This window comes from Carcharhinus amblyrhynchos, chromosome 22 (genome assembly GCF_965287045.1).
Source record: "Carcharhinus amblyrhynchos chromosome 22, sCarAmb.v2.hapA, whole genome shotgun sequence".
Classification (NCBI taxonomy): Eukaryota; Metazoa; Chordata; class Chondrichthyes; order Carcharhiniformes; family Carcharhinidae; genus Carcharhinus; species Carcharhinus amblyrhynchos.
In genome coordinates, this window is record NC_137345.1 from 10389294 (window position 1) to 10415957 (window position 26664).

Genomic DNA, 26664 nt, shown 5'->3' on the forward strand with positions numbered 1-26664 from the left:
ATCTAATTTGCATCTTAACCAAAAGACCAAGATGCCGCTTTAAAAAATTGCTTCAAATGAAGGAATTGACACAGCATTTGTTACAGGCAAACAGCATGGGGGTTGCTACATTTCTTGAACATCAGATAATTAGGGTGAAGAAGGAATGACCAGGGATCATATCAGTTACACCATGGTGTGGACAAGTTATCCCAGAGACAGAGAGACATCAGGGAGTGAGTATCAGAAATCCAAGGGACAATTCTCCTAAAAGCGCTGAATTGGTGGGAAAACTTCTAGATCACGACTGTTTATCCAGTGTAATTTCTCACTTAAATCTCTGCACTCTGCAATGCTGAGGTCAGAATTGGGAATCTTATTAAATACCTGGGGGCGGGGCCTATTTGCTCCGGAGTCTGACAGCTCTGGGACATTGAGCGTGTGCAGTGGTCCTGATCTGTCAGTCTCCCCATTCGCTGTCCAGCCCAATGGCTGGCCTGCCCGGGACCCTGGCAGTTTTGCCCCTCCAGCACCTGGCACCCACGACAATTCCCGGGCCAGCCCTGACACCTCCCAACCCTGGAGCGCCCCGATATCCAGCACATTCCCCCCAGTAGAGGTGATCCCCCGACACCCCTCACCCCCGGCAGAACCTCCCCTTCTGCTGACCCCTCCCCGGAGTCAGACCCCCCCCCCGGGAGGGAGGCAGGCGCCCCACTCCTGGAAGACCCACCCATCCTGCCCCGATTGCTGGCCTCCCTCCCTCCAGCCCAGATTGATTGCCATGCAGAGTGGCAGATGGACCCCCCACCCCCCGACCGATAGCCCATAACTCCGCCCACAATAAGCCCCGCTCCATTGGCACTGCCCAATGCCTTGTGGGCTGTGTCAAAGTGACCCTGGGTATGGGCACTTTGATGCTTGTGCAATTGCAGGGGCACAGTTTGGCACTGCCAGGGTGTGTTCCCGGCACTTGGACAAATCCCTGAAAAATGCCGACAACACGCATCTCCCAGCACGATCCACCGGAAAATGGTCACGATGGGAGAATCACACACCCCGCCTTCCCTCTGGAAACAGAATAGAAGGAGTTGATTCAGCTCATTGTGCTGGAGTTGGCTCACTGAACAATAGTCAAGCTCACTCCCAAATTCTCAATTTTCACAAGTGGGAGGGACCACCCCTGATTTATGACCCTCCTTCCCCTGTCAATTGTACCCACCATCTCTCTGGTGCTAGCACTGACTGACCCTGGCGAATCCACCCCATTCAGCTCCTGCTTGGATCTTCATCGTTAGCTCGCTCCGAGACTGACTGCAGTCCCTGCAGCGACCACAGCTCCTGGTGGCGCTGCTGTGACTGAAGAGCTGCCAACCCCTTGATTGGCCAGCAGGTCTCCTGTCCCTGCTGTAACAGTGCTGTAGTGGGCTGGAGAAGAACTGCTCACAGAGGCCAAGTCCAGGAACAGCCATGGCCTTGCCAGCCTCAGTGTAAAATCACTGAGAGATCAGAGTGGGCAGGAGCCCAGAAATAATCCTGTCTCTGCAATTTTACTCACTCTCCCCACCTGAACACCTGCTGGGGGATGGGGGGTGTGGGGGGCGCGCTGGCAGGGTGGTGTGGAATGTGAAACTCAGACCCATGTCTTTATATCAGTTTCCATGCTGCATCTATCAGTTAGGTATTGACACAATCTCTGGGGAAACTGGGGAATTAGGGCCACAACTTGTACGTTTCTGAATTTAATTGCACGCGCACCCTCTTTACCGACTCATTTACTCCATAATAACAGTGAATGTTTGTTAGCCTTCGCCGTTCCTCTCATTGGAAAATCCGGGTCAATAATTCAATCCAGGAGAGAGTGAAACCCCAGAGTTTATAATTGTTCACATTCTGGGCCAGGGAGACTGATGTTCCGAGACTGAACATCCTGTGGCCTGTTTCGCGAATAATTAATTGGCAAATGTCACAATTCCGTTCAAGTCAGGGTGGCACGATAGCAAGTGGTTAGCATTGCATTGCTGCTTCACAGCTCCAGGGTCCTGGCTTTGATTCCCGGCTTGGGTCACTGTCTGTGTGGAGTTTGCACATTCTCCTCGTGTCTGTGTGGGTTTGCTGCAGGTACTCTGCTTTCCTCCCACAGTCCAAAGATGTGCGGGTTAGGTTGATTGGCCATGCTAAGAAATTGCCCCTTATTGTCCAGGGATGCGTCGGTTAGAGGGGATTAGTGAGTATAATATGTTGGGATATGGGAGTCGGACCTGGGTAGGATTGTGTTTGGTGCAGACTCAATGGGCTGAAGGGCCTCTTTCTGCACTGTAGGGTTCTATGATCTTTTTAGAAAGATCCACCATTCTCTCAAAGCTAATGGAGGAGACAAAACAAGCAGCCGGTAACTTGTAATTAGTTTGACATCTCTTCATTGTCTCAGTTCATTGGCCAGTTTACACACTGTGGTATTTTCAGCAAATTCTGGGCCTTTCTGTTTTTAGCAATAGTGCAGGAAGTGTCAGGGAGAATCACTCCTCCCATGATGTCAATAACCACATTGAGTGACATTGTCAAAGCCGGACAGTAACTGTCCACAGGTCACCAAAGGGTCAGATGTAGAGCTGTGCCTGCTGGAACAAGGAGATCAGCAGCTAAAAGGGATCTTTCGAGCTGGCACACCCAGTGATAGCAATGGCCAGCTGGGACCTCTGTTCTGGAGCTTTCTGAAGGGTGGAATTTCCTGAGGCCTGGCTTGCTGCTTTCTTCAATCTTATTTCAATTCCGTATCAGAGTTTATTGGATCCACCTTTCAACATCGCAACAAAGAGCTGGATAACGGACGATCAATACTGATTGAAACATTGCCAAGATAACAATGTGGATTCTGATTCTTTTCATCTTTTCTCTGCCTGGTGAGTAAGGGACAAACTGAACCCTGAGATGATGAGTGTTAGATTAATTCTCGCGCATGGTTTATCCCGCAGAAATATTTAAACACTTGGAGACATGTAAAGCAACAAAAATTCAGCAAAAATAAATTAAAGACATTTTTGTGATATTTGTCGCTGTTTTATTGATAGTATTGTGCCACAGAAATATTTATCCAGCAAATAGTAAATGGCATCATTGATAATGAATGTAAATTAACCTATTCATTTTTGCTAAAAAGCTGTGTGATTAATATAACTAAAATGCAGAAGTGACACATTTTAGTCCAGTAAAAGTTAACTTGTTAATGTAGTTTCATGCTCACTATATCCTGGAGACTGGAGGGTTTGATTCAGTCAGTTTGTTGGAGTGCAATGCAGAATGATTCCAATGGCAGGGGTTCAATCCTCAGACCGGCTGTGGTAGTTTATGGAAATCTGCCTCCTCACCTTTCCCCATTCCTGTGGAGTGGTGCCCCCACCCCGCCCCCCCAACATTATATCTAAACAATTGTCTCTCCCTCATATTGAGAGGTGCCTGTGATCCATTGCAGATTATTGCTCATTGAATTGACTCTGAAAACGGCAGAGTTAACAACCACTCAAGGAGGACAGGCCTCAAGTTTGCAATTGTTTCTGCTGACATCATTAGACCTGATAAAATGTAGTTTTATGATGCTTTGTTGGTGACTTTGTTTCATAGAATCCCTACAGTGTACAAGTAGGCCATTTGGCCCATCGGGTTTGCACCAGCTCTCTGACAGAGCGTGCTAACCAGATCCTACCTCTGTAACCCCACGTATTTACCACATTAATTTTCTTAACCTGTACATCTTGGGACACCAAGGGCCAATTTACCCTGGTGATCTCCGTTATTCTAAGGGGCAAGTAAGCATGGGCAATCAACCACAGACACACATCTTGGAGTGTGGGGGGAAAGCGGAGCATCCGGAGGAAGCCCATGCAGACACAAGGAAGACATGCAAACTCCACACAGACAGTCAGCCGAGGCCAATATTGATCCCAGGTCCTTGGTGCAGTGAGGTAGCAGTGATCACCACTTCACCACCGTGCCATCCAATCACTTGTCCGTGGTTGGTCTAATGTGACCTTCCAAGATGTAATCATTTTATTTTCATTCCTTGACATTTCACAAAGTAAATCTAAATTTTCACACCAGCCCCATATTAAACTGATGTTATTATGCTGTCTGCAATGGAATTTTTGATTCATTCTGCCACCTCTCCTCCTCAAGATGAACATTAGAAATCGGAGCAGGAGTTGGCCATTTGTCCCTTTGAGCCGGCTCCATCATTCAGCAACATCCTGACTGATCTCCATTCTCAATTCTTATTTCCCGCACTATCCCCATATCCCTCGATTATGCTGGTGCCAAAAAATTGTATAAATCTCTGTGTTTAATATCCTTCAAGATTGAACATCTAAAGCTCTTTGGGACGGAGAATTCCAAAGATTCGCAACACCGTGAGTGAATAAAAATCTCCTCATCACATCCTTCATGTCTGTCACTTTATTCTGAGACTGTGATCCTGTGTTGAAGAATGCCCAGCGCTGGTAGGGTGGTTCATATATGCTCAGAGGCGAGCTGGACACAAGGCCTGTTTCTGTGCCCCAGCGCCATGGTTAATAAAATAATTTAAACAACCAAATCATCACTCCGGCCCTGACCACTCACCAGATTTTGTCTCAAAGAGTAACTTTCCCCTCCCGAAGACTAACTTCCCTCTCCAGAAGGTGTACCCTGGCTGTCCATAAGAATCCACCAAGTTCAAACCTTCTCTTAACTATTCTAATCTGCACATTCCAGATTCCACACTCCTGATTATACAAAATCCCACTTCAGTCGAGGCAGATGATGAATTTAATGACAATCCACCTCCACAAATCACGTATGTGTGAATGCCAGCCCAATTCCAGTCCCACTCCCAATCTCAGGCTTTGAAATTCCAGCCATTCCCAGGATTTTCTCCATGACAGGGACCCTCCAGACCTGGGTGTCAGATTAACCTTTCACCTGAAAGTCATCACCGAGCTCTGTGAACATGACTGGGGGAGGAAAATCTGAGCCATCTTGTCCCTCAGTATTACACTGGAATGTTCCTGTAGATTTTATACTCCAGTCTCTGGAGTGGGACCTGACCCTGCAATCCACCCATTCAGAGGCGCCAGTGCAAAGCTTGAGTGACAAGGTGACACAATAACAATGGCCACTGTACATTAACAAGAAATCATTGGCAGTGAAGTACTTTGGCACTGACAGCACGGCTCTATATTCATGTTTTCATTCAGCACAAACTAGAAAGAGAATGATGAATACAGATATTGGAGAGTTTCCTCTGTACACAGTGGTAAATCTTATTAAAATATTTCTCTCTGCATTAAGCAGTTATTTACTTGGTCAATTGCTGAAATGTTGTCTCCTCAGTTTCAGGTGCATTGTGGGCAGAAGAGAGAGTCACAGGAATTGTGGGAAGAGCGATCACAATAAATTGCCATTATAATGAAAAATACAAACAAAACGTGAAATATTGGTGTGAGGGTTGGACTGACCAGTGCTCATATTTAGTGAGGACGGATGATCCAGATGGACGGCGAGGGAGAATGTCGATCACAGATAACAAGACACAAAGAATATTTGCTGTTATGATGGAGAATCTTCACTCCGGAGATGCAGGAACATATCGCTGCGGAATTGATACATCTGGCATCGATCCAAAGTTTACTGTGAAGCTGCAAATATCTCACGGTACATTATTCTCAATGATTTTCTTTATTACTGAAATGTCTGATCCATGTTTTATTCACAAGGAAACATTGACAGCTCCGATATCCCGAGGCTCTGCAGCAATGCAGAGTCTGACAGCTAGAGGGCAGAGATCTGGAAATCCGACTCTTGTGACACAAACTCAATTTGTGGCCTGTCCAACATTCTGATCAAAAACTTCAAACATTATCAGGCTAACAATTCCTTTAACTATGGGATATTGTGAAAGAAATTACCCGCGATGCTCAGAATATGTTTTCAGTCTCTGAAATGTATTAAATATCACACTGTCAGATTTTTACAGTCCGGATCAATCTAATAGTCAGACATTAACAAAGTGAAGTGAGCAGCCAGTTGGTAGTAATTGTACCTTGTTGGTTTAGCACTGAATGGTGGGGCTGTGGGGGTGGGTGGGGGAGCACAGAGGGGTTAAATACACAGAAATTGACAATATGTTGGGAAGCCAGTCAAACTCCCAACATCCGTATGTATCCGCAATGTGTCAGTTTGTGCTTCTTTCAAATAAACCAGTGAAAACTCAGGGTGAAGCTGACAGATTAAAAGTTAACAAATTGACAAATTTAACAATTAAATAATATAATGGTGAAAGCTCCGAAAGCGATTAAAGAATAAAAAAACAAAGAACAGTACAGCACATGAAAAGACCCTTCGACCCTCCAAGCCTGTGCCGATCATGTTTACTGATCCAGGCCAACTGCTTATATCCCTCTATTCCCTGTTTGTTCATATATCTGTCAAGATAAGTTTTCAATGTGGGTAACGTGTAGACCTCAACCATCTCACTTGGGACTACTTTCCAGGACCCCACCACCCTGTGTGTGAAAAAGATCCCCCCCACATTTCAACTGAACCTTTCCCGCCATATCTTGAACTTGTGCCCCCTTGTAACTGTCATTTTTGCCTTGGGAGAAAGCTTCCAACTGTTCACCCTATCTATACCCCTCATTATTTTATAAACTTCTATCAGGTGGTCTCTCAGCTTCTGTATTTCCAGGGGGAACAATCCCAGCCCACTCAAGTTCTCCTCATTGCCAATACCCTCCATACCAGGCAACATCCTGGTAAATCTTTTCTGCAATCTCTCCAAAGCCTCCACGTCCTTGGAGGCAATATTCCAAATGTTCCAAATGATCATAAAAATCTCCATGGAAACTTTAAACATGCCAATCAGTATGTGATCAAATCCCCCCAGTGAGAGACGGGTTATCAATTTCAGTCTATTAATCGCTCAGTGAGTGCAAATAGTGGAATCTACCTGTGCCTGCTCGGGTTACTGAGCAAGGGCAGAAGACAGAGGCAATGGGGGAGGCTGAAGAAGTGACTGGGAAAGATGCCACGAAGCATTGGAACCTCACTGCTTATTGCTAACTGGATTGTGTGAAAGGTTTAATATCAGTATTTACAGGGTGTTGACTTTCACAACAGTGGTGGGAATGTGTATTTCTGGGTGATATTTTGGCGATTGTTTCTATCAGATCAGCATGGGTGGTTCTCAGACTGTTTTATTTTGGGCCTCAGATGAGGACCCAGGTGACCAATAGCATCAATAGCAGCAACTGCCTCCTCCACACAGACCCTGAGCTCCACAAGACAAAGGAATGAACAGAGACAAGCAGCTCGCTGACGGGCAATCCCACAACACAGGGAGTACACGTTTCCTGATCAGCTTCCTTGATGTGTTGGAATTCCAGTGTCTGAAGAGGCTCATTTAGCACCATAAGGACTGGGATTCTCCCAAAACAAAACTCAGTGCCCAATGGGCGAGAAAATGGGAAAATGTTCTACCCTTTTTTTGGGCGTACTTTCCAGAACGAATTCCCAACTCAGAGTGATTCAGAAATGTGGGCAGCGGGTCCAAATTCCACTGGAGAGTCTGGCAGCGTAGTGATGAGTGGGCCACTGCACTCACAACAATTATTGAGCCCCCTCATAGGCCCCCAACCCCCAGAATGCCACCCCCCCACACACTCCCACCAGCATCACCCACATTGGCACTGCCCCGTGTCTGGTGGGGGGTGCCAGTATATTTTTTTCATTTACTTGGGAACTTGGGCATCATGGGCATCGCTGGCTGGGTGATATTTATTGCCCATCTGAGAGTTTGCGAGGCAATTTCAGAGGACAGTTAAGAGTTAACCACATTGCTGTGGTTCTGGAGTCACATGTAGGCCAGACCAGGAAAGGATGGTAGATTTCATTCCCTAACAAACATGAGTGAACCAGATGGGTTTTTCCAACAACCAACGATGGTTTCATGGTCATCGGTAGATTCTTAATTCCAGATTTTCTTTATTGAAATCAAGTTCCACCACCTGCCGTGGAGGGATTCGAACCCGGGTCCCCAGAACATTAGCTGAGTTTCTAGATTGGTATTCTCGTGATAAAACCATAAGGCCATCACCTCCCCATGGCTATGTGCATATCTTTGGTTGTGGGAGGAAACTGAAGCACCCAGAGGAAAACCACACAGACGCAGGGAGAACGTGCAAACTCCACACTGACCACACAGCCAATGCTGGAATTGAATCCGGGTCCCTGGCGCTGTGAGGCTGCAGTGCTAATCACTGTGCCACTGTGCCACAATGGGTTGACTGAACAAGCAATCCAATCTAATCCCACCATCCAGTTCTTGATCCAGAGACCCGTAGGTTACAGCATCTCAAGTTTAATCCATTTTGTTTGATGTGATCAGGTTATCCGCCTCTCCCACCCTCTACCACTCTTCCAGGCAGTGAGTTCCAGACTCTTGACATCCCCCGAGTGATATAACCCATTGTCCCAAATCTCCTCTAATACATTCATCAATTAATTTAAATTTTTGTCTCCTGGTTCAAGGTCTGATCTGGAGAGCTGCTATGTTCTGATATAATAGTCGACATTGTAGTTCAGGCTGCTTGGAGGATGGAGAGATATGGAGAGCTGAATGTGTTGACGAGATTGCAACATGACCGACCCTGAATGAGAGGTTGATGAGCTGAAATTCACAGAGTGTTTGATTTTTAGATGTTCACTCAGTTTCTGAATGCTTGTTTCTTCCCCACAGAAACCGTGTCTGTTCCTGAACTTAGATTTCTATCACCACCAAATGCCTCATGTTCTGGGGGCTCAGTGTCCGTCTCCTGTGAGTCTGTCCAGGGATCACTTCCCATTCAGTACACATGGTATGAAAAGACCCCGTCTGAAGATTCAAAGATCTCTGACACCAATAAACTGGATCTACATTGTCAATCCTTCACACAGCAACATCATCAATATTACTGCACAGCCTCAAATAACCAGGGACACAAATCCAGTGAAATGGTTACAGTGTCAGTGATCCACATTTCAGAGAATGATTGCAGTTATTTAACACAAATCAGCAACATTGGTAAATATCACCTCAAGCTTCAAAAACTACAATGAATTTTTAAGTTAATATTTGTCTGAATTGCTCACTGGTTAAATTCCATCAGTCAGTCTAAGCAATTGGAATAAAAATAGAATTGCATTTATTTTTCACTTTTCACAACTTCGGGACAGTTTTAAATTCCATTCTGGTCAATGCTGGAACTGATTCAGGGCCATTGTTGTGGTGTAGGAAGCTCAGTGACAAGTTATATGCAATGAGCTCCCTCAAAGAGTAATGTGATCATGAGCAGACAATCTGATGTCTAACAATTGCTGTTTGAGAGAAAATCTTTCCTCAGGACTGGGAGAATTCCTCAGACATTCTTTGGAATAGTCAACGGATTTCAGATCAAACCTGACAATTTGCCTTTTTCTGAAAAATTTCAGCCATTATGTTCATGTTTTAACATCTTAGACAAGGAAGCATTCAACTGCATTCGAAGATGTGTTGCAGAGATTTCTCGGAACACAGTGGTAAATCCTATTGGAATATATCTGTTTGTCTTAAACAGTTATTTTCAGTTCAATTTTTGACCTGTTGTCTTTTCAGCTCCGAGTGCATTGTGGGCAAAAAATAATGTAACAGGAGTTTTGGGAAGAGCGATCACAATCCATTGTCACTATGACAAATGGTCCCAGTCACATGTGAAATATTGGAGTTGTCAGTGCTCTATTTTAGTAAAATCAGACGATCTAGATGGACGGAGAGGGAGAATGTCGATCACAGATAACAAGACACAAGGATTATTTGTTGTTACGATGGAGGATCTTCGCCCAGGAGATGCAGGATGGTACAGCTGTGGTATTGATAAGTCCGGCCTCCTTTCAATATTTCCTGTAAAGCTACAAATATCTGACGGTAAATTGTTCTCAGTGATTATCTTCATTACTCTCAACTGAAACGTCTGATCGGTGCTTTATCTGGGAGGAGACATTGACAGCTCAGATGATCGGAGAGTCTGGCAGCTAGAGGGCAGTTAGAACAATGTTTATGTTGGAGGAATTGTAATTCAGAGGCTCAGAGTAATGATCCAGAGAGATGGGGTTAGATTTATTGCAACTTGGACCACATTCTTCTGGTTAACAAGTTGGCAAGGACTCCATCCATGCTCCCGATGCCTGAACAATAGACCTTGACCACTTCCCAGATACTCAACAGAGACTCACTAACAGTTCAACTCTTCTCCTGCAGTAAATTCCTTCAGCTTATTAAACCTCCACACTCTGTTGAAGTCAGACTCCAGCGCTGAGTTCAAAAACAAAGGGACTCAGTACAAAAAGAGCAGTTCAAGCCAGTTTCCCCAATTAACTATTTCAGTTGCTGCCAGCTGATAGCTTCTATCTCCCAGCAGATGTCCTTTGGATGATACTTACATCGGAATTTTACTGCCTTGCCAGCTGTGGTATTGGAGCGGGTGTGGGGCAGACAACGGAAATGTCTGTTGATCTTGGGTGGGATTTTCCAGTCTCGCTCATTCGAGGCCATAAAACCCCGCCCTAGGCTTTAAATATTACTCACATTTAAATGTTAAATGGTACTTACTGTTCAATGTTAAATACAAATGCAAACAATGGCCGGAATTCATCAAACTCGTCCGTAGCTAGAATTATCCAGTCCCGCTGCTGTGTATGGAGATTTGGCTGAACACCAAATTCCCTGACAGCGGGGGCGGATTGCTCGATATCAGAGAAGTCAGGTCAAGATTAGATTTTTATAAAGATAGTTAAGTCTCTGTCATCTCAACAAATGTCCATAGTCTATCTCAGGTCACACTTTAATGCTTGTCTCTAACTAATTTGCTATCATAAATATCTGTTGTGCCAGACAGCAATCAGTAGGTACTATCTGTAATTGGCCAAACTCCCATCTCTCTCTCTCTCTCTCTCTCTCCCTCTCTTTCTAACACTCTCCCTTCCTCCTCAAACCCTGGTTGAGCTGTAGAAATACTGGCAACATAGAACCAGAGAACTTTAGAACCATAGAAAATTACAGCTCAGAAACAGGTCTTTTGGCCCTTCTTGTCTGTGTCGAACCATTTTTTTGCCTAGTCCCACTGACCTGCACTTGGACCATATCCCTCCACACCACTCTCATCCTTGAACCTGTCCAAGTTTTTATTAAATGTTAAAAGTTACCCCGCATTTACCACTTTATCCAGCAGCTCATTCCACACTCCCACCACTCTCTGCGTGAAAAAGCCCCCCCTTAATATTCCCTTTAAACTTTTCCCCTTTCACCCTTAACCCATGCCCTCTGGTTTTTTTCTCCCCTCGCCTCAGTGAAGAAAGCCGAATTGCATTCACTCTATCTATACCCATCAAAATCTTATACACCTCTATCAAATCTCCCCTCATTCGTCTACACTCCGGGGAACAAAGTCCTAACCTATTCAATCTCTCTCTGTAACTCAGCTTCTCAAGTCCTGGCAACATCCTTGTGAACCTTCTCTGCACTCTCTCAACCTTATTTACATCCTTCCTGTAACTAGGTGATCAAAACAGTACACAATACTCTAAATTCGGCCTCACCAATGCCTTATATAACCTTACCATAACAGTCTAACTCTTATACTCGATACTCCGATTTATAAAGGCCAATGTATCAAAAGCACTCTTTACGACCCTATCCACCTGTTTTATGCCCTGTTTTAGGGCTTTCTTTCAGAAATGTTTTAATTTTTAACATTCAATCAGTATCGAAATGTTTCTTCCTTTTCACAGAACCCGTGTCTGCTCCTGAACTTAGATTTTTATCACCACTAAATGCCTCATGTTCTGGGGGCTCAGTGTCCGTCTCCTGTGAGTCTGCCCAGGGATCACTTCCCATTCAGTACACATGGTATGAAAAGACCCCGTCTGAAGATTCAAAGATCTCTGACACCAATAAACTGGATCTACATTGTCAATCCTTCACACAGCAACATCATCAATATTACTGCACAGCCTCAAATAACAAGGGAGACAAATCCAGTGAAATGGTTAATGTGTCAGTGATCCACAGATCAGGGGAGAATTGCAATTATGTGACACAGATCAACAGCGTTGGTGAGTGATAGTGTCAATAAATAATGTGGTCACTGAAATATTAATTGATGTTTAAATAAGCTGGTTGCTGCTTTATTTCCTAAAGTCTTTCTGAATGACTACAATGACAAAATTCACTCTGCTTTGTCCCTCAACCACTCGGAACAAAGTTACTGATTAAAATACTGATTGAAAATGTCAGGATCATAAAATATTCCACAAACATGTGTAAACCTCACAGTAATCCCAATAAAATTAAATCGAACTTGATTGATAAAATCTCCATTAACCATTCAGATTCCCATTTCTTGGAGATCAAATTGTGAAAAACAATCTTTAGCTGATGTCTCTTGCTTTAGGATGAATGGTAAGGATAGAGAGTTAAAGATTTGATGCGAAATGATCACATCTTATGAGGTTTCACTTACAAAATGAAAGAATGTCTCACATTTATTTTCAGTCACTTGAATTCTCAAAGCACTTTACAACCAATGAAATGTTTTTTGAAGCATTGTCACTGTTGTGAGGCAGGAAACACAGCAGCCAATTTGCATACAGCAAACTCAAAATAATGAACTGAGAACCTGTTTTTGATTGAGGGATAAATATTGCCGGGTGATTTGGAATAATGCTCCTGTATTTCTTCGTGAGATCGAGTGCCATAGATCTTATACATCCATAGATCCATAGAATCTATAGAATCCTAAAGTGCAGAAGGAGAGTATTCGGCCCATCGAGTCTCTGCCAACGACAATCGCACCCAGGCCTTATCCCCATAACCCCATGCATTAATCCCAGCAATTCCCCTGAAACTAAGGGGCAATTTAGCTTGGCCAATCCACCTAACCTGCATTTCCTTGGACTGTGGGAGGAAATCGGAGCACCCAGAGGAAACCCACACAAACATGGGGAGAATGTGCAAACTCCACACAGACAGTCACCCAAGGCCAGAATTGAATCAGGGTCACTGGCGCTGTGAGGCAGCAGTGCTAACCATTGTGTCACCAAAGCAGGCAGATTGGGGACTCAGTTCAACATCCCATCCGAAAGGCAGCACCTCCAACAGTGCAACACGTCCTCAGTACTGCACAGGAGTGTCAGCTTTGATTTTTGAGTTCTAGAGTGGGGATTGAACACAGAACCTTGTGGTTGCAGGCACAAGAGTGCTACCAACAGCTATCACTGGCAGAGAATCATTAGAATAGAAGGAAATGATCTGCTCGATCTATTCAAAATTACTTGAGGCTTTGATTAGTTAAATTGAGACTAATTATTCCCAGTAATAAGGAGTAAATACTGGAGAGAATACATTAAGATCATCACAACAAGGACAGCAGGAGAAGTTTGGAGAATTTTATTGAAGCAAGTGATTATTAACATATGGATTGTGTTAGAACTAGGATCAATAATAGCTTTTACAATGGAAGCAAAAAAGGAGCAGATATTGAAGAGGATTTGGGGAAAGACACGACGATGAGAGTGTCACTGTAGACTCAATGGGCCAAATGGCCTCCTTGTGCACTGCATGGATTCTATGATTCTGAATGGCAAATTCTTTCATCGCGAGGAAGAGCAATGGACCAAATTTCCTTCTTTGCCCTAAAATTCTATCATCACAAAATGCTGCTCAAAATGTCAGAATTTCATGAATTATCCAGTATTAACATAAACGCTAACCACAGTTCGGAATTAATGAAGAATTTATCCTGATTGAATGTCTAATATTCAAATATGTCAGTGTCAGAAGAGGCTCAGTTGGTAGCAGCCTGATTTCTGAAACCAAAGGGTTGTGAGTTCAAATTCTCCTTCCGAGAAAGGTGTTGATATCACTGTACAGCACGGAGATTGTGCTCTGCTGTTGGCTGTACTATTGTCTAGTTGAACTGCTGACCCATACATCCTTTGAGTTAAATGTAAATGATTGCCTGGTCCTCTTCCAGGAGGAATAGGCAAATTTTCCTGGTGTCTTACAGACCGTCATAACAATTAAGAACTTTTTAGATGTGCACTCGTGATGCCAAGGCACACAAAGCTATGGGCCACGCGTTGGAAAATGGGATTAGAATAGTCAGGTGGTTTGGCTTTGAGTGGCATAGATGTGATGGGTGCTCCGTCCCTCACAGCACTGTGGATGTACCTACACCACAAGGACTGCAGCAGTTCAAGGGGCATCTCATGACCACCATGTCAAGGGCAATTAGGGATGGGCAATAATTGCTGGCCTAAACAGTGACACCCACATCCCAAGATGAGATACTCCCTCAACGAGGTTCTCCCTCAGGTCGAGATGCCACTTAACAATGTGACTCTCATTTAATGACAATGAAAATGAGACTGATCTGAATGTTGTTCCCTTGTTTCAGTCGGACCTAAAAATTCTTGTGACGTTTCAACAGTATCACCAACACATTCCTCAATTCCACACTCCAAACTTGCTGAAAGGTACGCTGTTTTTATTTTAATGTTTAAATGATATGGATTCTGTGTGAGTGATTAAATCCTCTCTAACAACTTAGGCACAAGGATGGATATTATTTATTGTCCTGGGTCAGTCACAGAGCAGCAGTCATTGTTGGATTGCCATTCCACTCAATGCTTTCCATCCTCGACTCAGCTCCACATTTCTTGTCTGATTTTCTGAGTCCAAATTCTCCAGAACTGTGGAGTGCAGTGCCCCTCAGAGAACTTCATTGCAACTCATAGAAACACACGTGGGTAGGGTGAGAGATGGATAGGGAGACAGGTGTATCGATATGTTGGTAGTTGGAGGCAAGGGTGGTAGGTGGGTGAGAAGACAGGTGAGCGAGGTCATAAGTATGTGAGATGGGTGGGGTTACAGATAGGTGAGGTGGTAGATTGAGAGGGTGGCAGTTGGGTGAGGTAGTAGGTTGATGAGGTGGTCGATGAATAGTGTGGTAATTGTGTCAGGTTGGCAGGGGTAGCCTGGTTTGGGGGCTAATCAGATTCAGACATTAGGTAATCAAGTGGTGGGTGCAAAGGTTAGTCAGAGAGAATAATCTAATTGGCTACGGTTGTGGCTTAGTCTGAAGATCAGATGGGATTGTTGGGTGTGTGGGGTGATAGTCAGCGTGGCAAGTGGTCCATCAGAGGATTGGGAGAGGTCAGAGGGTCAGTGTGATTATTTGGGGTCAGTTCTGTGATTACCCAGGAATTAAACTTGATTCTTTCAGTCGAACATTTAGAACAAAGAACAACACAGCCCGGGAACAGGCCCTTCGGCCCAACGAGCCCGCACCGCCATTTTAACATTATGAGTCCCCTCCCCACCCATGACCCTTTTCCTGGGTAATTATCCAGGTAAGCCCCAGTGAATTGTTTGAAGTGTCTGACTCTCACCCAGAGCTGAATGTTTTCACAGAGGGACCCAGGGAACGCTAGAATTGTCCATTGGAAGTTCCAGTGTCCTAGGCTATTCCCACAGAGGTCAACATGTTGGGTCATCTGCAGATGACCCACTTCCTTAAACAAATGGCCTAGAATCAATTATGGCAGGAAACTAAGGATGATTGTTGATGGCTCTTTTTGTGACTGGAAGGCTGTTTCCAAGGCTCAGTGCTAGGTCCCCTGCGTTTTCCGGCATATATTAATGATTTAGTGTAATGTAGGGAGAATTAACATGAAAATTACCCATGTGGGCTGATAGCGAGGAGGATTGCTATCAGCTGCAGGAAGATATCGATGAAAAATATAAATATGCAGAAAAGTGGCAAATGGAATTCAACTCAGGGAAGTGTGAGGTGATGCATTTGAGCAGGTCAAAAAAACAAATGGTTAGACAATAAATGGGAGGATTCTGAGAGATGTAAAGCAAGTGAGAATCCTTGGAGTGACTGTCCACAGATCCCAGAAGGTAGCAGGGCAGGTCGATAAGGTGGTAAAGCAGGCACATGGAATCCTTTCATTTATTAGCTAAGGTACGGAATATAAGATCAGAAAGGTTACGCTGGAACTATATAGAATATTCGTTAGGCTACAACTTGAGTATCGAACCATAGAAAATTACAGCTCAGAAACAGGCCTTTTGGCCCTTCTTGTCTGTGCTGAACCATTTTTTGCCTAGTCCCACTGACCTGCACTTGGACCATATTCCTTCCACACCCCTCTCATGCATGAACCCATCCAAGTTTTTCTTAAATGTTAAAAGTGACCCCACATTTATCATTTTATCCGGCAGCCCATTCCACACTCCCACCACTCTCTGCGTGAAGAAGCCCCCCCCCACTAATATTCCCTTTAAACTTTTCTCCTTTCACCCTTAACCCATGCCCTCTGTTTTTTTTCTCCCCTAGCCTCAGTGGAAAAGCCTGCTTGAATTCACTCTGTCTATACCCATAAAAATCTTATACACCTCTATCAAATCTCCCCTCATTCTTCTACGCTTCAGGGAATAAAGTCCTAACCCATTCAATCTCTCTCTGTAACTCAGCTTCTCAAATCCCGACAACATCCTCGTGAACCTTCTCTGCACTCTTTCAACCTTATTTACATCCTTCCTGTAACTAGGTGACCAAAACTGTACACAATACTCTAAATTCGGCCTCACCAGTGCCTTATATAACCTTTTCATAACACTCCAACTTTTACACTCGATACTCTGATTTATAAAGGCCAATGTACCAAAAGCACTCTTTACGACCCTATCCACCTGTGACATCACTTTTAGGGAATTCTGTACCTGTATTCCCAGATCCCTCAGTTCAAGTGCACTCTTCAGAGTCCTACCATTTACCCTGTATGTCCTTCCAAAGTGCAATACCTCACATTTGTCTGCGTTAAATTCCATTTGCTATTTTTCAGCCCATTTTTCTAGTTGGTCCAATTCCCTCTGCAAGCTTTGAAAACCTTCCTCACTGTCCACTACAACTCCAATCTTTGTATCATCAGCAAATTTGCTGATCCAATTTACCACATTATCATCCAGACCATTGCTATAGATGACAAACAACAATGGACCCAACACCGATCCCTGTGGCACACCACTAGTCACAGGCCTCCACTCAGAGAAGCAATCCTCCACAACCACTCTACGGCATCTTCCATTGAACCAGTGTCTAATCCAATTTACTACCTCCCCATGTATACCTAGCGACTGAACCTTCCTAACTAACCTCCCATGAGGGACCTTGTCAAAGGCCTTGCTAAAATCCAGGTAGACAACATCCACCACCTTCCCTTCATCCACTTTCCTGGTCACCTCCTCAAAAAAATTTAATCGATTGGTCAAACATGACCTACCACGCACAAAGCCATGTTGACTCTCCCTAAAAGTCCCTGTTTATCCAAATACTTGTGGATCCTATCCCTCATCATACCTTCCAATAACTTGTCCACGACCAACGTCAAACTTACTGGCCTATAATTTCCCTGATTTATTTTGGAACCTTTTTTAAACAACGGAATAACATGAGCCACCCTCCAATCATCCGGAACCTCCCCTGTGAATACTGACATTTTAAATATGTCTGCCAGGACCTCTGCAATTTCACTATTGGCTTCCCTCAAGGTCCGTGGGAATACCCTGTCTGGTCCTGGGGATTTATTCACTCTGAGTTGCCTCAAGACAGCCAGCACCTCCTCCTCTTTAATCTGTAAAGGTTCCATGACCTCCCTACCTGTTTGCCCTATTTCTGTAGACACCATACCTGTTTCCTCAGTAAATAAGGATGCAAAAAACCATTTAGTATCTCCCCCATCTCTTTTGGTTCCATTCACAGTCTACCACTGGTCTTCAAGAGGACCAATTTTATCCCTCACTATCCTTTTGCTCCTTACATACCTCTAGAAGCTCTTTGGATTTTCCTTTACTCTGTCTGCCAAAGCAACCTCATGTCTTCTTTTAGCCCTCCTGATTTCCCTCTTAAGTAGCTTCTTGCACTTTTTATACTCCTCGAGCATCTGATCTGTTCTTTGCTGCCTGTACATTTCATATAACTCTCTCTTCCTCTTAATCAGTGTTACAATCTCCCTCGAGAACCAAGGTTCCTTATTCCTACTCACTTTGCCTTTAATCCTGACAGGAACATATAAACTCTGCACTCTCAAAATTCCTCCTTTGAAGGCCTTCCACTTTCCATTTACATCCTTACCAGAGAACAGCCTGTGCCAATCCACACTTCCCAGATCCCTTCTCATTTCATCAAATTTGGCCTTTTTCCAGTTCAGAACTTCAATCCGAGGACCAGATCTATCCTTATCCATGATCAGGTTGAAACTAATGGCATTATGATCATTGGATCCAAAGTGTTCCCTCACACTCACATCCATCACCTGTCCTGACTCATTTACCAATCGGAGATCCAATATCGCATCCTCTCTAGTTGGCACCTCTATATACTGATGTAGAAAATTCTCCTGAACACATTTTACAAACTCTACCCCTTCTAAACCTTTAACAGAATGCGAGTCCCAATCTATATGTGGAAAATTAAAATCCCCCAGCACCACAGCTTTGTGTTTCTTGCAGTTGTCAACCATCTCTCTGCTGATTTGCTCCTCCAATTCTCTCTATTAGGTGGTCTATAATACAACCCCATTAATGTGGTCAAACCTTTCCTGTTTCTCAGCTCCACCCATAGGGCCTCTGTAGTCAAGCTCCCTAATCTATCCAGCCGGACTACCGCTGTAACATTTTCCCTGACCAACAATGTCACCCCCCACCTTTTATCTCTCTGCCTCTATCACGCCTGAAAAATTGGAACCCTGGAACATTGAGCTGCCAGTCTTGCCTCTCCTGCAGCCGAGTTTCACTAATGTCACATTTCCACGTATCAATGGAATATCAACTCATCTGCCTTCCCCACAATACTCCTGGCATTGAAATAGACACACCTCAAAAGATTATTTCCACCACACTCAACCTTGTGTGAAGTTCTGGTCACCTCATGACAGAAAGAATGTATCAGAAAGGAGACTTACAGGGATGTTGCCAGGACTGGAAAATTGCAGCCAAGAAGAAAAATTTGGTAGGCTGGGGTTGTTCAGCTTGGTTTAGGGGAGAATTGATTGAGATGTGCAGCATTGTAAGGGCCTGGATAGAGTGGACAGGAAGGACCAGTTTACTTTTGCAGAGAGGTCAGTGAACTCGGGAGCATAAATTTAAAGAAATTGGAGAGATGAGGAAAAACGTTCTCACCCAGAGGGCTGCAGTTTTCTGAAAACATGGTAGAAGCAGAACACTCAACTCATTTGTCTGGGTAATCTGCGGGGCAATGTACAAAATGCTGGAGAGTGGGATTACACACTGGGGGGGCTGGTTTTTAGACACAACAGCGACAATGGATCAAGTGGTCACTTTCTGTGCTGTAAACTTTCTATGATTGTAAAGTCCAACACTGCTCATTTCCTATTCTCTGTGTCACAGTCTGGTTTACATTGTGCTCGGGAGGCTGGGGGCCATTCTTGTGGTGTTTGCTGTTTCTCTACTTTTGTACCGAAGGCGAATTGACAAGGGTGAGTTTCTGTTTCTCCAGAATCATTTTCTGAAGAATATAAAGAGAACCTAATTTGCTGTAATCAACAAACATCTCTTATTCTGGTACCCTGCACAATCCAATATAGATGATTTCAACATGGAAGAATATTGAAGTTGTTACTGTTGTTCAGAGGCAACAAATAACCCTGTGAACTCTTGAGCAAGTGAAACTCAACATGGGTTTAGAATGATAGAGACCATAAGACAATAAGCAATAGGAACAGGAGTGGGCCATTCAGCCCATCTAGTCTGCTGTGCCATTCAATAGGGGCATGTAGACGTGTTTACAACCAAGGGCGGGAGTTTTTGGTCATGTACTCATCAAGATTGGAAATTCCCATCCCAGATCAATGGACCTTTTAAACGGTCTGCCAAATTCTCTGTCCCATCTGTTTTGATTCACAAAGTGGACGGGACAGGAAATTTCTGCCCCGAGTCATTTCTTTGCTTCGCTATGTGAGGGAAATCATTCCGTGATCTTTTAGTATGAGAGCCTAGTACCCCAGGCTCCCAAAAATCTATTGATGCCTGACTTGAATGTACAGTAAGAAATCTCAAAACACAAGGTTAAAGTCCAACAGGTTTATTTGGTAGCACAAGCCACAAGCTTTCAGATCACTGCCCCTTCATCGGGTGAGTGGAAGTTCTGTTCACAAATAGGGCATATGTAGATACAAACTCAACTTACAAGATAATGGTTGGAATGCGAGTCTTTGCAGGTAATCAAGTCTTAGAAGTACAGAAAGTGTGAGTGGAGAGAGGGTGGTTAAGCACAGGTTAAAGAGATGTGTTTATGGCTTGTGCTACCAAATGAACCTGTTGGATGTGAATGCACTCAATGGTGGGGCATTCATGGCTCTCTGCGATAGAGAATTCCAAAGATATAGAATCTTCTGTAATCTCATCCAATCTCAGTAAAAGGGCTCACACTGTGCTCTGGGTCTGTGCTAGATTTAAGGCAGAGATGGATAGATTCATGAGTGGTGAAGGGATGATAGGTTTTGGGAAAAGGCAAGAAAATGGGGTTGAGAAACTTATCAGGCATGATTGAATGGTGGAGCAGACTCGATGGGCTGAATGCACTAATTCTGCTCTTATGTCTTATGCTGTTGTGGTCTTATGGAATCTGTGTTCCAGATTCTCCAGTCACTGGAAGCAATTTCTTCCATATCTGCCCTGTGAAGTCTATTAAGATTTTTTTTCAACGAGATCATCTCACATCTGGCTGAACAGCAGAGAATATCGGCTTGGTGTGGTCCCATTGTCCCTTCATTGCACAATCCTTCAGGGGCCATGTGACTGGGCCATAACCAATAGAATGCAAATGCACAAGCCTATCAGGAGCCTATCGAGAGTGAGAGCCTGCAGCCCTGAGGTATGGAGGCTATTGTTGAATCCAGGACATTGTTAGGAGTAGATCTGCATCATTGTGCCATTAAACCATTCATTGTATAGAGTTCATCTCAATCAATAAATCCTTTAGTTTGTGTCTTACCACATTGAGTTGCCTCGAGTTATTACATCTGATTTGTTCAATCTTTCCTCATTTCCTTCTTGGGAATTAGTGCAGTGAATAGAGAGCGGGTATGTCCTACCTAAAGCTAAAACCTACAAACTGCACTTCAGGTGTAGCCTCACCAATTCCCCAATTTATTCACAAACCCATCTGTAACAAAACATAACAACCCATTTGGCTTTCTTTAAATGCTAATCAATGTGGGCTCATGTACCCTGAGACATTCTAAGGTAGCGACCATTCCAATTAAAGCATTTTCAAAGTTAACATTTTCATTTTTCAGATAAAAATGTCATAAGCCATGGAAGAGACAGTGATAATCTTAATGACAATCAGGTAAGGAGATTAAGTATGAATTCTCTGATTAATGTCAGGAAATTTTCAAACCTGGATGATATAGAATTGGGTAAACACAGTAAAAAGTCTGACAACACCAGGTTTAAGTCCAACCGATTTATTTGATAGTAAACTCACAAGCTTTCGAAGTTTCCCTCTCCTTCAGGTGAATGGAGAGTTCTGGCCTCAGACAGAGCATATAAAGCATAGACAGTTTACAGATTACTGATTAGAATGCGAATCTTTACACCTAACCTGCTGTTCAAGTCCTAAAGTGGCCGACAATGTGAGTGGAAGGTGCACTGAGCACAGGTTAAAGAGATGTGTATTGTCTCCAGACAGTACAGTAAGTGAGGTTTTGCAAACCCAGGCAAGTCACGGGGGTTACAGATAGTGCGACATGAACCCAAGATCCCTGTTGAGACCGTCCTCATGTGTGCGGAACTTGGCTATCAGTCTCTGCTCAACGACTCTGCGCTGTCGTGTGTCGTGAAGGCCGCCTTGGAGAACGCTTACCCAAAGGTCAGAGGCTGAATGCCCGTGACCACTGAAGTGTTCACCAACAGGAAGGGAACAGTCTTGCCTGGTGATTGTCGAGCGATGTTCATTCATCCGTTGTCGTAGCGTTTGCGTGGTCTCCCCAATGTACCATGCTTCAGGACATCTTTTCTTAAACCTGGTGTTGTCAGACTTTTTACTGTGTTTACCCCAGTCCAACGCCGGCATATCCACATCATGATATAGAATTTACAGTACTGAAACAGGCCATTCAGGCCAACTGGTCCATGCTGGATTTGATGCTCAACACAAGCCTCCTCCCATCCCTCTTTATCCAACCCGAACAGCATAATCTTCCGTTCCTTTCACTCACATTTGCTGCTGTAGATTTGCCTTAAATGTATTGATGCTGTTTGACTGAACTACACCTTGGATTGGCTCCAATCTTTAATCTCATTGGATGGACACAAAGGGGGACAGACCTTGGCTTTACCGTTGGAAATGAGACCTCGTTAATTATTTCATCCCAACTTTGGATTTGATGATATTTGTCAGTTGATGCTCTCGTATATTCCTGTAAAGTCTCAAGTATTACTGACAAAACAGAACAAAAATTGAGGATAAGAAAATACTAACAAAAGCCAATGAGTCCACCTGTTCTGTGATCAGAGATTGGCCTTGCTGTAACTTCACCCATCTAATCCCAAAGCTCTGGAATTCTCTCTGACTAATTCATCCCTTCATTATTTCTTTAAGGCATTCCGTAAAATATCTTTGCCTTAAACCTTTGGAAGATTTTGGTCACCTTCACTCATATCTTCTTCCTTGGTTTAGTTTCAGTTTGTACCTGATTCTGCTGCCATGGGTCTTTGTCATTTTACTATATTGAAGGCTCCAAATACATGTACTTCTTTCTATTAAATATGGACATTCTATGCTGGTTCTACTGTGAGATAGTAATATGAAAGATGCTGTCATTCTGAAGGGGTTTGAATCATTGAATGCAGTCCTGTTTCCCTGTGAATTAATTACAGCACAGTTCACTGGGAAGCTGCTGTGAAGATGTTTCAGTGCAGTTCCCACAATTACAGATGGGCAGCACACACAAGCTGATCAACAGACAGGAAAAAGAACTCTGATAATCACAAGCCATAACAGCAGGCCTGGATGTTTGATGGTGTAACCATGTAGGCACACCTTGTTAGTAATTAATCATTATAATTAGACAAGCATATAGAGGCTATAACTGGTTAACTATATTCACCTGATATAAATGAAGTCATCAGAACTATTCGCTGTAATTGGATATCAGTGAGTTCTGAACAAATGTGTCCGTGTGATTGGTGTATGAGAATTATATGTAAGGTAGAATGGTGCATGCCATGTATCAGTACCGCCATCTTGTGGGAGGCAGACCTCCTCGCTAAAGGATGAATGAAGGCTGATTTAAAACCCCAAATGTTTCATCTGGTCTGTCAAGAATGCGAGGTACAATTTTGCTGGATGGCAGCAAAATTCCATATCACATTCTGCCTTGGAAAACTTAAAATTTAAGGCTAGATTCAGCAAGCTGGGCCTCTTCTCTGATAAATGATCTGATTGAGGTTCAGGTAGAGATAACAAAGATGTTTCCACTTGCAAGCAGTGACCAGAAATTGTGGATAGTTATTAATAACATGGAAGCAGTGGGGTAATGGTATTGTCATTGGACTAGGAACCCAGAGATCCAGGATCATTTCTCTGGCGACCTCAGTTCAAATCCCACCACAGCAGAACTCAATAAAAATCTGGAATTAAAAGTTACATGAGGACCACAAAATTATTGTCAATTGCTGTAAAAACCCATCCACTAATTCCTTTAGGGACATTTCCCTTCGGAAATCTGCTGCCCATATTTGGTCAGGCCTATATCTGCTCATAAATGCCCCCTGAAATGGCCGAGCAAGTCTCTCAGCTCAATTATGGATGGGCAACAAATGTTGACCCAGCCAGCGATGACCACATTCAATGTGTGAATAAAAAAGGTTCATCCAACAGCGAATTCAAGAGAAACATCTTTACCCAGGGTGTTCAGAATGTGGAATTTTCCACCACAGGGAACAGTTGAGGCAAATAGCTGAAATACATTCAAATAGAAGCTGGATAAGCACATGGGAAGGAAAGGATTTGAATGTTATTTTGATGAGATTAACTGGACAGGTTTATGTGGAGTTGGGACAAATGATGTGTTTCACCGCTGGAGATAGATTATCGAACGTTGCGATCACTTGTGAACTGATTTGCAATAATCTAGAAATCGATTTCTCCACAAATCACCATTCAAGATAAATAGAAATAAATTGGATCTTTATTTTCTATATTGCAGCAATTAGCAGTTGTAGAAGAGAACATTGTGTATGCCAGTGTAAAGCACAATCGAGGGAACTCAGCAGAAACACACAGCGAGCAAACTGTCCGCTTCACTAACAATGAGGATAGAGTCACATATGCAGAACTGCAGATTCAAAAGCCTGAAGAGTTCAGAGGTCGAGGCACTCGGTTAACAATGAGGATGTGTCAACGTTCAATGATAGCTCCCAAAGAACAACACACAAACTTTGATGAATCTGAAATGGCAATATATACTAACATAACTCATTCGGAAAAGTATTCATGAAGAGCATGTGATGAATATTATTCCTTCTTACTTTGCAATTAAATTTCATCTGCTATGAACTGTCCATAAACTTATTTTGTCAATTTATCTGAACTCTCTGAGTTATTCCCTCCAGTTTTACTGCCGCTTCCTATTTGATATCATCGTCGTATTTAATCAGTGAACAATGAGCTTCTGGTTATTGATATAAATGAGAAATAGCAGTGGTCCCAATATGGAGCTTTCTATCCCACTCAATATCCATCACCCCCACATTCCCAGCCTACCAATAACATAACAGGTACAATTTAGCCACTGTGTTGGATTCGGGAGCAAATCCCACTGTGTCCGCAAAATATCACAAAAGGACAAAAATGGGATTTGCACCTGTTAGATTTCAGATCAGAATCTTCCCGAACCCTCTCCGATGCCACGATCAGGTCCATGCCCAGGGAGGGTGAGAACCAGATTTGCATCAATTTGAGTGCATTATAACTTCATTAGAGAGGTTAAAGTCAAATCTTCAAACCTCATTGAATTTTCCCACCCACCAGCGTGATGTCACGCAGGCACAGATTGCTACTCATTTTTCAAAGAAGGAACCAGGGCCGCAACGGCAAGGCTCACAGTACCTATGGGCTATGATCGGACATTGCAAGGGGATCGTTAAGATGCCTTTCTGCTGCCTTGACAGGTCCAATGGGGCCCTGCAGTACAGTCTCCACAGGGGACCTGCAATACAGTCCCCAGAGGGTCCCTGCAGTCTAGTCCCCAGAGGGTCCCCTACATGGTGGTGGTCTGCTGTGCTCTGATGTAACTTGGCACAGCAGCAGGATGACATACTTGTTAATAATGACCATGAGGAGCAGAGTGTTCCCTCTGCTGAGAAGGAAGTCCAGGGGGACAGTGGAGGGAGAGTTGTGAATAATGACGAGTAACAACTCTTCACTCACCTGAAGAAGGAGGAACGCTCTGAAAGCTTTTGCTTCCAAATAAACCTGTTGGACTTTAACCTGGTGTTGTGAGACTTCTTACAGTGAGTAACAGACTGAGCTGGACAGCCAGATAATCAATGTTAGTTTAACTCTCGTCTACAACTTATGCGGCAGAGATGTTTAAATATTTGAGACATGTAAAGGTGCAAAAGAAGGTTTTGTGTTGTAGTGGGTTGAGTCTCTGGGGCAGAATCTTCAACTTTGCTTGAAACTGGGATTCTCCTGTCCCGCTGCAGTGAATGGAAATTGGTCAGAAGCCACATTCTCTATTCTCTCTGGCAGCGGTGGCAGGACATGAACAGCTGGAAAATTCTGGAATCTGTCACCAAGTCAGAAATTATATTGTCATTTTCAGTCTCAATTGGCATTCTATGTCATCGAGGAGACAAGCATCCGCATGATAACCTGGTAAGGATAATAAATATGAACATGAATAATTGGAAATTTCCAAAATTGGATAATAGAGAATTTGCTGAGAATTTGCAGCAGGAATAGGCCATTCAGCCCACCTGCTCAATGCTGGTCTTATGCTGTATCTGAGTCTCCTCCCACCCCTCTCCATCTCACACTATCTGCAAATCCTTCTTCTCTTCCGCGTTGGTTTTCATAGCAAGAGGATTCGAGTACAGGAGCAGCAATTTAAAGTTCATTTATTAGAGTCACAAGTAGGCTTACTTTAACACTGCAATGAAGTTACTGTGAAAAGGAATGTCTTGCTGCTGTTATACAGGACCTTGATGAAACAATATCTGGAATACTGTGTGCAGGTTTAGTCTTCTTATCTGAGGAAGAATGTTCTTGTTATGGATGGAGTGCAGTGAAGGTTAAACAGACTGATTGCTGGGATGGCGGGACTGACAATTGAAGAAAGCCCGAACTGGTTTGGATTCTAATAGCTAGAGTTTCGAAGAATGGGGGGAATGTCATAAAATCCTATAAAATTCAAACATGACTGAACAAGATAAATGTATGAAGGAATTTCCCAATGGTGGAGGTGTCCAGAACCAGGGGTCAGAGTCTAAGGAAACAGGGGAAACCATTCAGGATGGGGGGGGTTAGCCAGCTTAATGCACTCATT

At 43.6% G+C, this 26664-nt stretch overlaps 2 protein-coding genes across 2 annotated transcripts in view; both read left to right on the forward strand.

The window, feature by feature from the left end:
* Window positions 1-26664, forward strand: part of LOC145357150 (titin-like) — a 182327-nt gene that overhangs the window by 27951 nt on the left and 127712 nt on the right. The window contains exons 2-5 of the mRNA XM_080210307.1: window positions 5344-5664; window positions 8747-9070; window positions 9641-9949; window positions 11812-12135. Coding sequence (XP_080066433.1) covers window positions 5344-5664; window positions 8747-9070; window positions 9641-9949; window positions 11812-12135 — 1278 coding nt within the window. The remainder of the gene's footprint in view (window positions 1-5343; window positions 5665-8746; window positions 9071-9640; window positions 9950-11811; window positions 12136-26664) is intronic.
* LOC145357134 (uncharacterized) lies at window positions 12475-25067 on the forward strand. The gene is made up of 5 exons (XM_080210294.1): window positions 12475-12481; window positions 14478-14556; window positions 19496-19584; window positions 21406-21458; window positions 24322-25067. The coding sequence occupies exons 1-5, from the start codon at window positions 12475-12477 to the stop codon at window positions 24610-24612; spliced, it is 519 nt and encodes a 172-aa protein (XP_080066420.1). The 3' UTR covers window positions 24613-25067.